Here is a 13635-nt window from a genome sequence, read left to right as displayed (position 1 = left end):
GGATTTTATTTTACGGGTCACGCAATTTCGCTTGTTATTTTAATGTAAGTTGAAAGAAAAATTATATTGGGTTTATGACATATGGGTTTATCTAGTTTCATTTAAATAAGATAAACATATGTTAATTGTTTGTAACTGTTTTGTTTACATTATCAATGTTTACTTTCATTCTAGGTTAAAGCAAGGCCCCACTAGAAAAACATTTTTTCTAGTGGGGCCTTGGTTAAAGTTGGAATGTAACAGTTTATCAATGGAAGTAACAGTTTTGTTATATTTGTTTTGAGCATGCCTCAAAGGCCACGTCGTAATATTGGTCGTCGCACCAATAATGCAAATATTGTAAGAGAGTGGCGTCGTGAACAAGAAGAACCAGATGAAGCAGTGGCGGAAGAAGCTGATAATGATAGGCAGTTAGCTAATCTATTCCAACATGAATTAGCTGTTACCTATGAATGAAGGCGAAATACCTATTGTTATCAAAAGCGCAAGTTAAAAAAACAACTTATCTTGTGTAAGGAAACAATTTCAACTCAAAGTAGCGTATGCATTAAAAATACATAAAGCACAAGGTATAACTGTGGACCAAGCTGTTGTGGACATTGGATCTTCAGAATATGGCTTAGGTTTGTCCTACGTAGGCCTATCAAGAGTTAAGACATTTGAAGGCCTGCTTCTTGATCTACTATTTTCACTAGACCGATTGATGTCAATTAACAGACACGGATCTTGGGCAAAGAAGAAAGAAGCTCTTGACCGTTTAAACGAAATGTCAAATACACATGTCTAATAACCTTTTTTTTTATCAATTCTTATTCTTATTCTTAACTAAATAAAAGAACTATCGGATAAATTTGTCATTCTTTAGAACTTAAATAATATCGGGCAAACAAACGGTGAATCTGTTGAAAGGGAACATATTGTAGGTTGTTAGCTGCTTTAGCCATTGACAATCTTTAAATAACGCTTCGCTCATTTATGCGTCTAAAGTGTAACGGCAGACCACCCTAGTTTATGTGTATCTCAGTCACAGCAACCACATTATTCTATTAGTATAATGATCGAAATTATTATTTTTTTTACAATTTATTAACCGTTCAGCATTACATTGCTATACAGGTTAGGTATAATATAAGAAACTAGCTGGCCCGACAGACGTCGTCCTGTCCTATTGTGGTTTTATGTCACATGCTCGTTCATTTTCAAGATGAGCTCGTTCGCATGGCTCAATGACGTCCTGGTTGAAGTTCGTTCGCTACGCCCACTCACCTTTAGGTTGGAGCTCGTTCGCTGCGCTCACTTGCCTTCAGGTTAGCTCGTTCGCTACGCTAACTCACCTTCAGGTTGAAGTTCGTTCGCTACGCTCACTCACCTTTTGGTTGCAAATTAACTGTTCTCATAAATTAAAAATAAATATAGTGCTGCAACCTGTTGGTAAACCTATTAACTTTTTAATGCTATTGAACATCACAGAATCAAATTGTTTAGTTGCACCAGCTGTTAAGATCCTTTAATTCCCTTTAAATATGAGTACTCATAAAGGTTAACATGGGAAACTCCAGAGCCACTGGGGCGGAGCCCTATTGACGGATCTGCACCAAACTTCACACAAACCATCCTTGAATAATGCTTAATAATGCCTGAAAATTTCATTACAATCTGTCGAGCGGTTTTGGAGTCCATAAAGGAGAAACATACAAATATACAAACATACATTGGATTATATATATATAGACAAAATAGAATTATTAATTACATTAACATATGTAGAGGTCAGCTATGGCTAGCCCCTCAGGCACTTATCGTCACTGTTTAGCGGGCCGGATGACTGTAAAGGCGCTGTCCACCAATAAAACACAAATGAAAAAAGGTTATAACAAAATATTTTGACGCTATCTGGGTTTTAGCCGGAGTCTCTGAATTTCAGAAGGTTGACCTGAGTTATAAAATCTAATGCTGCTGGTTAATGGAAGTTTCGTACAGAATTTTAAGGTAATTTTCTTGATGAAATCTTCTATAGGTTTGATTTCCAGTTATGAATTTGACGGGTTCGAACATACCAGGGACAGTTTAGAATCATCCTTAAAACTTTATTTTGAAACATTTGCAGTTTACGAATTGAGCTTGATGAAGCAGTTCCCCATACCGGGCAGGCGTACAACAATAGTGGACGTAAAGGTGTTTTGTATAGAAGGGTTCAATTATTAATAGACATACATGATTTTTTTGTTGATTAGAGGAAACAATTTTGATAATCTGCCACAAGCCAAATTTAATTTTTTATTAATATGAAATTTCCAATCTAACTTTCGGTCGAAGTATACACCTAAATATTTAATTGCTTGGTCAGGAGGGTTCCAAGCAATCTGTTCATCTAGAATTTCAATATTTGGAGGTTTTGATGGGAGGGTAAAAATCTTCGCTTCAATCTTCATCGGATTGATGGCTATTCTCCATTTTGTGAACCATTCCACCAAATCGTTTAAGGAATCTTTAATGTTATTGACCACAATTTCGATGTCATGGTGTGTAGAGTAGAGGAGGGTGTCATCAGCAAACACGGCTGTTTGGACATGGTTTGCCAATGGCAAATATATGAAGTATAAATCCTTATATATAATACGTGAAGGTGATTTCTACGAAACACTACTCCTCCCTTAATAATAGACGGATTTTTACAAACGACGTGTCAAAATAAAGTATTTTTTGACAAAATAACTTCAAATAACCTGCAGCTCATACACGATCCTAAGCTCCCTTGCTCCTTTAACAGCGGTAGATGGAAGAAGGGTTATAACCCTGACAACATCTTTGTGAGCAGCAGGATTGCATCCCAGTGTGAAAAGTCTGTAGGTGATCCGATTCCCCGAACTCAACACAGATCTATAGTATGCACCGTTAGTATGCTGTTGTTAAACCTGAAGTTGTTCTTCTAAGGCGCAGGTTTAATTTCAAAAACGCCAACTGGGCGGGTTTTAATAAGGGAGATCATTGACAGAGAAATCGACAATATCCCTCCACAACCTGATATGTATGACCCCTTCGTTAAGCTTGTCCAGCGGGTCTCCAGAAAAATGATACCTAGAGGCTGTCGAACCCATTACATCGCAGGACTCTCTGAAGAGGCAAAGCCACTGCTAGAACGATACCAAGGTCTCTTTGACAATGATCCCTTTGCTGAGGACACACTTCTAGCAGGTGAAGAGCTTATGTCAGTCATTGCCGAAAATCGCAAAACTAAGTGGTGTGATCTTGTGGAGAGTTTAGATATGCACGTGAACAGCAGACGCGCCTGGAAGTTCCTCAAGAACATAAATGGAGATGCGACAAAACCAAAAGACAACTTTACAACAGTTACTGCCGATCAAGTCGCTACCAACCTTCTTTTAAATGGCAAAACCTATGGAAGGAAATACCGGGAGCCTGTTGTGCGTGATGTGGCAAGTGAGAATCACTTCCTGGAAGAACCATTCACCATGTCCGAGCTAACTGCAGTCATTACCAGCTTAAAGACTAATAGAGCTCCAGGTATTGACGAGATCAGAGTCGAACAACTAAAGAACCTAGGTAAAAATGCCATGCAATGGTTGTTGAGCCTCATGAACATGTGCGTAAGCCAAATGCATATACCAAAGGCATGGAGGAAAGCTCGTGTGGCTGCACTGCTCAAACCTGGGAAAGATCTAAACGATCCTAAGCACTTTTCACCTGTTTCCCTCTTATGCCACATATATAAAATATTAGAAGGTCTGATACTCAATCGAATCGGTGATTTTCTGGAACAAAAGATCATTCCACAACAGGCAGGCTTTCGATCAGGCAAGTCTTGTTGTGGCCAAGTTTTAAACATGACCCAGCATATTGAGGATGGGTTTGAGAGAAAACAGATCACGGGTGTCGCTTTTGTAGATTTAACAGCTGCCTACGATACCGTAAACCATCGAAGACTCTTGGGAAAAGTGTACAGTACCTATTACCAAAGACTATCAGCTGACTTCAATGATAGGCACACTTTTCTTCATAACAGGCGGTTTTTCGTGTCCCTTCAAGGCAAGAAAAGTAGATGGAGGAATAAAAGAAATGGATTGCCTCAGGGTAGCATCTTAGCCCCAGCTCTTTATAACATTTTACACTAACGACCAACCGTTGCCATACGCTACACTTCAGTATATATGCCGATGATACGGCGGTGGCGGCACAAGGTAGGAGTTTTGAAGAGGGGGAACAGAAGCTGACTATGACTCTAAATGAACTTTCCCAGTACTATGACGCAAATCACCTCAAGCCAAACCCTGCTAAGACCCAAGTTTGTGCCTTTCACCTAAACAATAGAGAGGCAGGCCGTGAGTTGAATGTGAGGTGGCGGGGAGACCGTCTTCAGCATTGTCAGCTACACCCAAATATCTTGGTCCAAATATACTGGACCGCACACTGACATTTAAGGCGCATTGTATTGCGACAAGAGGTAAAGTCTCAGCGAGGAATAATATCATCAGGAGGCTCACCAGCAGATGCTGGGGTGCTAAAAAACCCCAATGTCCTCAGAACCTCAGCTTTTTAAAAGAGCTTTTTATCACGGACACGAGTCCTGGATGGATCACTCTCAAGCAATCGGGTGGCAAGGTGGGAGGCCACGTTGACTAACCCTCCCATACCAGCCAGGGAGGAACTGGCTCCTGGTGGTGGCCTTCATTACACGGTGTGGAAGACCCTAAATCGAATTAGGGTCGTGGTGCCAAAATGCAAGACAAACATGCAGAAATGGGGTCTCTTACCAGACGAAGAAAACTTATTGTGCGCGTGTGGTGCTGTTCAAGATCCTGGCCATCTGCTGATATGCCCAAGCCTAGACCAGTCTTGCACATTGGATGATCTTTTACATGCGAATGACAAAGCCATATCGGTAGCTAATTTTTGGAAAAACGAAGTCTGATTTCCGGACACGGAAAGTAAGTAAGTACCTCACCGAGTGAGCTTTTGCAACTTTACTTCACTCGTGAAGAAAAGAGGTTGTATACATCACGCTTGGGATAGGGAAGATTAACATGGCGGGTTAGGTAAAAGAAAGATATTTTTTTTATATTTTATTTTTTTATATTTTTTTATATTTTTATATTTTTATATATTTTATATTTTTTTACAACCCCTTCTTTGATAGGGGTTGTAAAAAAAATTATCTTAGGTACCCTAGCAACCCCTATTTTGGGGGGAGGGGTAAATTTTAAAATACGACAAAAAAGTACTTTACATTACCATAGTTACGTGTTTTGAAGCTCATTTTAATACATGCAGTCGTTCAAAAATTAACCAGGGGGGAGTATTATGGGAACTCCTGTATATACTGTATTACATAATTACGCTTCCATACATACAGTACAGTACAGTACATAATGATTTTATGTTTGACCTCATTCTGTTAACTTACTGGTATTTACTGAAGGGAGGTAAGAGCCTTCCATGATGTCAGCTGCCAGATTTCTTCTCTTGAGGGAACACAATTACCCCAACGAAACGGTATTGGGTTAAGAGTCCTCGGTGGTGTAGTGGAAGCGTTCCTGGCTGATAAACGGAAGGTGCCGGATTCGAATCCCGCTAGCAGCACTAACTTTTTGTCTAACATTTTTTTCAATATCAGCAAGTTTGGTTGGTTTGGTTAGGTTATGACAGCTTAATTTTACAATTAAAACATAATAAAATTAAATTTAAGCCATTTATCATTTATAGTTTTATTATATGAACAGAACTATTTTTTTGATTAGTAAACCTTCATTAGATTTTTTTATTATCAGCAAGTTTGGTTAGGTTATGACAGTTAGATTTAAAAAAAATTATTAGATTAGTTTTGTAATTTTTGTTAATTTTATAATTAACTAATAGTCTTTCTTGGAGGAATTTTGAACTAAACTATGATGTCGTCGTTGCCTCATTTATACCTCCCGTAAGTCAGACCCTAACGTTAGTTCGTCAGCTGCTTTCGTCAAGGATGTAATGTCAAAATGGTGGCAGTGGTATTATGTGGTAGTCCTACTACAGTATATGAGGTTAGGATTATTTCTAAAAGGCTTTAATAATATATCAATGTAAACTTTACGTTAACCGTTATAATTAAAGTTAGAAATGACTGAACACAGTAGTCCAAAATCTTCTTTTACCGTTGCTGGACGATATCGGCTTGTGAGAAAAATTGGAAATGGATCATTTGGTGACATTTACTTAGGAGTGGATAGACACAATGATGGAGAGGTGAGCGATTCTAATTTACTTTTTGCAAATTTGTGAACTAATATATCGTATTTTATAGGCCTAATCACCATCAAATTTTAAAACAGAATGTTCAATCGTAAGTGCAGCCCCCTATTCATTGGTTCTTTAAATTATAAAAGTGTCATTCTCACTTCCCTTTAGGTCTTTCATATATAGGGCCTAGCCTAGTTTATAATTATATGAGTAGAATAGTTCGGAAATCCAGACTAATGTGGCAGAGAGCTGAACTGAGATCTGTTAAGTGTAGACTCTGGTTCTGGCTAAAATACCTAAGGACAGAGGTGAGCAGCACATAACTTATCTTGGTTTACTAACCAGTGCTCCATTTGCGGCCGAATGGCTTTCCGGTATCCCTCTTTCAGTAGAGTGAAAATATCGGTATTGATAGGTTACGTAGCCTAATCACATTAAATAGGTAATAGTACGGCACCTTTATATTTTCAAATCTAGCACTGTTGTTGCAGCACTGTGCTGATTACCCAATAAGCAACTTACCAAACTTAGACACTATACCAAACAACGGTTGAAACCAGTGTTTCCAATATAGGCCTAACTAGTTAATTTTACCCAGTGAATAAAATCCCCCGTTGTTCTAATATATGTTAAATTTCTCAAACTCAAACATTATCTTTATTTATTGCCAGTTATTACAAACTGCATAATAGTTGCAAATAAAAACAATATTTTCTCATAGATAAAATCTAAAAACTAAAGATGGTTTCATCTCTTCTTTTGTCACGCTGTTTTTACAGTGTTGAAGACTTTTTAAGAGAACAATGATCTTTAGGGCAATTATTTATTATGTCTACAATGGGATATCGTGTAATTTTTAGATGTCTATTCACAGTTTTTTCCAAAAATGCAATCAGTTTTTGTCGGAGAGATTCCTAATTGGCCATAGGCGTAATTTGGGGGTGGCAGTCGCCACCCCAGAATTGTGGAGCCCGTTATTTTGCCACCCCAGAATTTTGAAGTAAATGTCTCAATAATTTATATATAGGCCTAACTTACTTAAAACTGGAAAATACAAGTCTACCAATAGGAAACCTTTTTAACTTGATCAATTCTCCATTAATTTTGCTTAGTTTAGCACAGAAAGATAGCATGTCTTTTAAAAACTTGTAAATCATAAACTTAAAATGAAATATTGGTGTAGTAGAATTTACAAAATGAAATAAGGAACATTAAATGCGTGAAGAAGATTATAAAGTAGATTAAATGTCAAACAAAGACCCTTCAGTCAAGCAGTGTGACCTATGAAGCTGTGAAATCTGTAAAAAACAGCACCCTTGAAGTTTTGCAATCCTTCAGAACAGATGAGTTTTTCACAAAGTTCACACTGCACAGAAATTGCTGACACGTGCGGGTTTAGAGCTGCCGAGTTGCCAAGAAAGGGCGAAATTCCCTCAAAAATCGGGGGTGGGAGTAAAGCTCCATTTGAATCTGTACAACAGTACTACAAAGTTTCAATCCTCTGGCCAGTTATTGATATCCTAAGCGAGGAGATAGAGGCCAGGCTTCAAGAAAACAACCTAGGTACTGAACAACTTAAGCAAAGTTCTAGGTGGAAGTGATATAGACACAGCCAGTGTACAGTATGTGTGTTAATACTATAGTTTTTTTAACAGAATGGAAGAATCAAGAAGCAAAAGTATCCAAGAAAGAGCTGACGTTTTTGTGCAAACATCTTTGAAAAGTGTGTTCCCTATGCTTTTTGAACTTTTTCGTTTGTACTATACAATTCCAATGAACTCGGCATCGTGTGAGAGATCTTTTTCATGCTTACGGCGGTTAAAGACATATACTAGAAACTCTATTGGCTAGGAGAGGTTGTCTTCGTTAGCCCTTTTGGCTATTGAAAGGAGTGTAGAAATATAAATTTCCAAAGTAATTGATGACTTTAATTCAAGCCAGAAAAGAAAACTTAATTTTGTGTAAAAGTAACTTGTAGATGCAGTCCGGTAACATAGAATAAAGTGAAATTTGTTTGATCCTGTTTACTTGATTTTTCCTTTTATAAAAAACAAATGGGCTGGGCACACTTTTGAGTTGTGTGTGAAGGATAATTACCTCACCGGTGGATCTTGTGGTTTAGTTAATAACTCAATTCATTAAAAATAATTGTTTTAGGATAAGTTGTCAGCAATACAATTTTTGTAAAGATAGCTTGAAAATGCTAAAAAAAACTAACAAATTTAAAGCCAGTTTCTTCCAATTTTCCGGGGGAGCGCCCCCAGACCACCCCCCCTGCACCAGACCCCCCGGTGGATCTTGCCACCCCAGTTAAAAAGCTGAAATGACGCCCATGTAAGTGGCCGTATAACGAAGGTTAAAATTACGAATCTAAGGTTCATTGAGCGGTAGGCCTACTGATGGTAATATGGCATGGTCTGGACGGGTCCATATGTGGACTGGGGACTGAGTGAAGCGAGCAAAAAGCTGTTTATACTTGACTTAATGCGGGATGAAATAAATTTTTTAAACAAAAAAATAAGGTCTTTAAAAGGCATGTGGGGAAGGTAGGTCGGGTTTTATTCAGATTTGTGATTGTATTAAGTACTTTGAAGTGAGGTTAGATTAGGAAGGTAAAGTTTAGGTTTTAAAGAACTGACTCATTAATTTTAGCGAATTTCCCATATAGGGAATAAGCTATTACCGTAGTACTCATGGTAAGACGTGGACGCGGGACCGATTTTTTTTTTCGTTTTGAGGTCCCTAGAGGCCAAAAACACCATCCGTTCAAATTCATATATATATATATATATATTTATATATTTATATATATATGTGTCTGTCAGCACGATAACTCAAGCAAAAATGATCCGATTTTGATGAAATTTGGTACAAACGTGTAAACCTACGTTTATTTGAACGAGTTCGCGATCCAGCATGATCGGACCATGGGAACGGGTGTTTACGGGGGGTTTTATGGGGTAAAAATAGGTTTTTCCCATTTTTGACCCAAAAAACTTAAAATTTTGCAATTTATTTCCAAACCATTTTGTAGAGCTTAAAAAAACAAATAATTTAGTATATTGAAGCGTTATTATGCGCTTAACCGTTACAGAGAAAATTCCAAAAAATTGTAAATTTAAAATTCCCATGTTATTCTTATGGAGAATAAGTAAACTGTTGTAGTTTGCTCGTTTATGAACGTATTTTGATCAAATTTGGAAAATTATTTTATTTCTTACTAACTATTAACATTTTACAAAAAAAAAAACACAATTTTACCCTCCCTGATGCAGCAAACCTAAGTACTTGTTAAACTAATTCTATTTAAATCGGGAATAAATGTTATATTTTTAAGTAGACATTTCAGTGTAAATCCAATCAGTCAAATGGAAATTCGCTTAGTCTGCAGGTTTGCTGCGGCGGGGGTATTTATGCTACTTCCAGACTGTTTTTGCACAATTGAAATAGGTAGTTTGGTTGAAACAAAATGAAATAACAATATAAAAAATGCAAGCATTTTTGATATTGTTATTTCATTGTGTTCTATTTCTTATGTTAGATAAAATTAAAAGACCAAAAGAAGCCAAACTGTTTTTAATAAAGACAAAAATACAAGAGAACATCAGTAAAGTAAATAAATAAAAAACATATCTATATATATAATACGTGAAGCCGTTTTTTGTTAACGCAACTCCTCCCTTATTTGTGGACCAATTTCAACGTTTAAGGTGTCAAAAGATTCGTCTCAATATGAAGTTTTGCAATAAGGTTTTAGAATTTTAAAATTCCTACTCTGAAGGGCGTGAGACCCTCTCAAAGGTCGGGTTTTCCCCATAAGAAATACATAGGACAAATTTAAAAACCAAAAACAGCTGTTTATAAAAAGAAACTCATTAGCTTTTTGGGAGTAAATATTAATGTTTGTAATATTCAGTAGGTTAAGACCAAGTTAAACCGGTAATCAGTTTTGTAGGAAGAACAGAAAATGCCTCAAGTTCAAAGAGGAAATATTGAAAACGTGAGTAGGAGACAATTAATAATAAGATATCTTATGCATATGAGGAGAGTAGAAATAGAGAGGCCTGGTCTAACAGACACCCATCCAGATACACATTCACTTGGTGATATGTATAATATTTGCCAGTTCTGCTATACATCGATGGTTCTGCTCAGCAACTCACTTTAGAAGTGAAAAAATGTACGAAGCACATAGTGTTGTCACGGTGGTAAAATAAACTTGCCTAATGTCAGATCAAATGAATGCATGCAAGAAATGTTTACTTCTGACAATGACAAAACAAGATATTTCAAAACATTTAGTATAAACTATATTTAATGCCTTGACTATGATTAGTTCAAGTAGTAAGATTATACCAAATCTTGGCGGACCTTATATTTTTATTGTAAACTTTTGTATTACTCGCTCTACTTCAATTGAGAAAAAACACAAATGGATTGTTTACTTCTAGGTTATGTTTCCAGTTCCTCGAGAAAACTTATACAAGGTCAAGGTCTACTGACTGAATTTACCAACACAATCCAGACATTTCAAGTCAAAAATAAGAAGTTTGCTACAACAACTCGAGTCATTTGCTATTGAAAGTTTTAGTGGCAATATTAGACCAAACATAAGTGAAGGAATTAGTTTTTATGTATTCAACGATCAAGTTGTTACGGTCAAGTTTATTTTTATGATTTAGGAAAGGCAAATAATATACGCTGATCAAAAAGAGAATATGAAAATTGCTATCCAAATCGTATAGCTACAAGAGTTATCCAACCTATTTCGACAAATGAATCCATACTTTCAAAACGTTGGGACAGGTATTTAGAGAAACTCCACTGAAAAACTTGAGACTGACAGACAACACGTTGAAATATGTTAGGTAACCAACTTTCAATGGTGTTGCTGCTTTAGCTAATTCAAAGCAGATTATGACAGTTAAGTTGGCAAAAAAATGGACCACATGAAATAGTTGATATCACCTAACTTTTCAGGGTTCTTCACAAAAAAATTTGTTTGATTAGGGGGATGTCTCAAAGAAATAAAATGACCCTACTTAAATTACTAAACACTGGTTATCAGTAGGCCTAAGGCAACAGTTTTCTTTAATTCTCAATGCTGGAAATACTTTGTTGCAACATGTTAACTCGAATTGAAGCAGATTGTTTAGCATTCATTAGTAGTTATCAATTAAAACTGAGAGCAGAAATAATGTAGGTGAACCTTGACGACGCAAACAGAGATATTTAAAATTAGTTTCTAACAAGTGTTTAAACAACTCTAAGATGTAGCTACAATTACTCGAATTTAAGCATAAAGTTTTCCTCGGCGTTATGTTTCATACTATGCGGCTCATTGAGCCGCACGGGTTCTCTAGTGGTTAAATAATAATTTACCTAACCCACCATGTTAAACTTCCCTATCCCAAGCGTGATGTATACAACTTCATTACTTCACGAGTGGTGTAAAGTTGAAAAAACTCACTCTGTGAGGTAATGAAACCCATTTAAATAACATTGAGTGCTTAACTTAAAAAATATACCTCTATGGAGCCAACGATGTTCAACGCTAGAAATCAGCTGTGTGCTTGAATTTTATTGTTATGCTTTGAAGAATTTTTCTAACCTAGCTTTTGTTTGTAAATGAACGTTACTGTTAGAAGATGAGTGAAATGGATAATGAAAAATATTGTTCGTAACCTTCTGTATTTTGTCGGGTCAGGTAAAATCTTGTACGTTACACGTTACGCAAGAGCTTGTTTACATCACTTAGGAGAATTATGCAACTCGCTTCCGCTCGTTGCACAACGTTCACCTGCGTGATGTAAAAACGCTCTTACTACACATGTAATGCAAATAGCTATAATAGCCATAGAGGTTGAAGAACATCTTTCCCTTTGATTTTTTTTCAAAGTTTATTCAGGAAATCGTTTGGTAGGTCTTATAATTCTGCCTCTTGATGATTTTTTAACTGTAGCTTCTTGATTGGGAATTGTTGATCGTGAAAAAGATTTACTGTAATCTTGGGATGTTCTAGATGGTGTAGTAGTGGCTTTTTCAGTAGTATTTGATAGGGACGAGTTGGTTTAAGTAACAGTAGTAAATGGCAGAGTATTTGGCGTTGTATCTTTGATGGATAAAGGAATAGGATTGCTCTGTTTGGTTGTATTACCTTTGTAAGGCAAAAGGTGGCTGTCGATTCCCTCTGAACGTAGTGTTTCCTGTCTAACCATAGTTGGGAAAGTTAGTCAAAAATTCTAACTAGTTAGAAGTTATAAGTTAGTCCCGTAAAAAGTAACTGATAGAAGTTATAAGTTAGTTAGTTTAAAAAGTAACTGATAGAAGTTATTAGTTAGTTGAAAAACTAACTGATAGAAAATAAGGTTAGTTTTAGTAGAAATTAGTTGTTCGTTGGGCAGTTGTTTTAAAGTATTTTTTAATGTCACATCTTGGTTACTAATATATACTATAATATGAGTAAAGATTGCGCAGGATATGATTTAAAAAAGGGCTCCTACAATTTCCTCCAATTTCAATGCTATTGAAAATTGCTTGTATAATACATTTGCATTGTATGATGTCTTACTAACCAAAGGGATAATTACGACTGTTCAAAAACATTAAGTGTTTTACTGCAAAACAATATACACTGACATTGAACTAAAAATCTAAAGGAAAGGCCAAGGAGATTTGTATTTTTCGACGATGCACCGCACGAATTGATGCGTTATTACACCATCCCGTAATTATAGTTGCAACGTTCCACGATCCCAGTGACTTAATGCAATAACGGTCGTCAGATAACAGATGTTATGTATCATGAGTTTTATATTGATTGAAGCTTATTGTGGACATTTTATAGATTGATCGTCCAAATTAAAAAGTTTTGTAGCCTAAATTGAGGATAAGTGGATGTCTAACAAAAACGAATTGACTTTACTACTTAATTAATCGTAGTAAGACTGAAAATATTTGTAGGCTTATAAGTTCTATTTTCTACCTCTTGAACAAATCAAACACCTCGAGCAAGATCAAGATCGGTCCCCTGGTACTTGTGTTTTAATCAAACATTGTCACATTTTACATTACTTACTACAACATAAACAAATGACATAAAACTTGTCAGATAATGAACATCAACTAAAGACAATGTTTTGACACTTGAGATGATATATCAATCACCAAACAAACATTTCCCCTTCCCACCCATCAGTGCTTGGGGTGTTGATAATGGCCGTCACTACCCTTCCACAGGCCCACTGCATTCCAAAGCAACTGGACTTTGACTTTCTCTTTCCCCACCCCCCGCGTTGTTTGTCTACAAGGGCACTGACCTCTCACAGCCGCACGCAACCCTCACTGATCACGTGAAATAAATAACCAGTATTGGAGATGCTTCCGCATAATTGGGAAAGT

The 13635-nt window shown here is 36.5% G+C and overlaps 1 protein-coding gene across 1 annotated transcript in view; it reads left to right on the top strand.

The window, feature by feature from the left end:
- The first annotated feature begins 5993 nt into the window (after nucleotides 1–5993).
- The window catches only part of LOC128983520 (casein kinase I), a 122056-nt gene continuing 114414 nt past the window's right edge, over nucleotides 5994–13635 (top strand). Inside the window, exon 1 of the mRNA XM_054402821.1 lies at nucleotides 5994–6240. Coding sequence (XP_054258796.1) covers nucleotides 6115–6240 — 126 coding nt within the window. The 5' untranslated portion in view covers nucleotides 5994–6114. The remainder of the gene's footprint in view (nucleotides 6241–13635) is intronic.

The sequence above is a fragment of the Macrosteles quadrilineatus genome, unplaced genomic scaffold (assembly GCF_028750875.1).
Source record: "Macrosteles quadrilineatus isolate MER2022 unplaced genomic scaffold, UCM_ALF_1.0 Scaffold_1__1_contigs__length_201487025, whole genome shotgun sequence".
Taxonomy (NCBI): domain Eukaryota; kingdom Metazoa; phylum Arthropoda; class Insecta; order Hemiptera; family Cicadellidae; genus Macrosteles; species Macrosteles quadrilineatus.
This window is presented reverse-complemented; position numbering and strand designations above follow the sequence as displayed.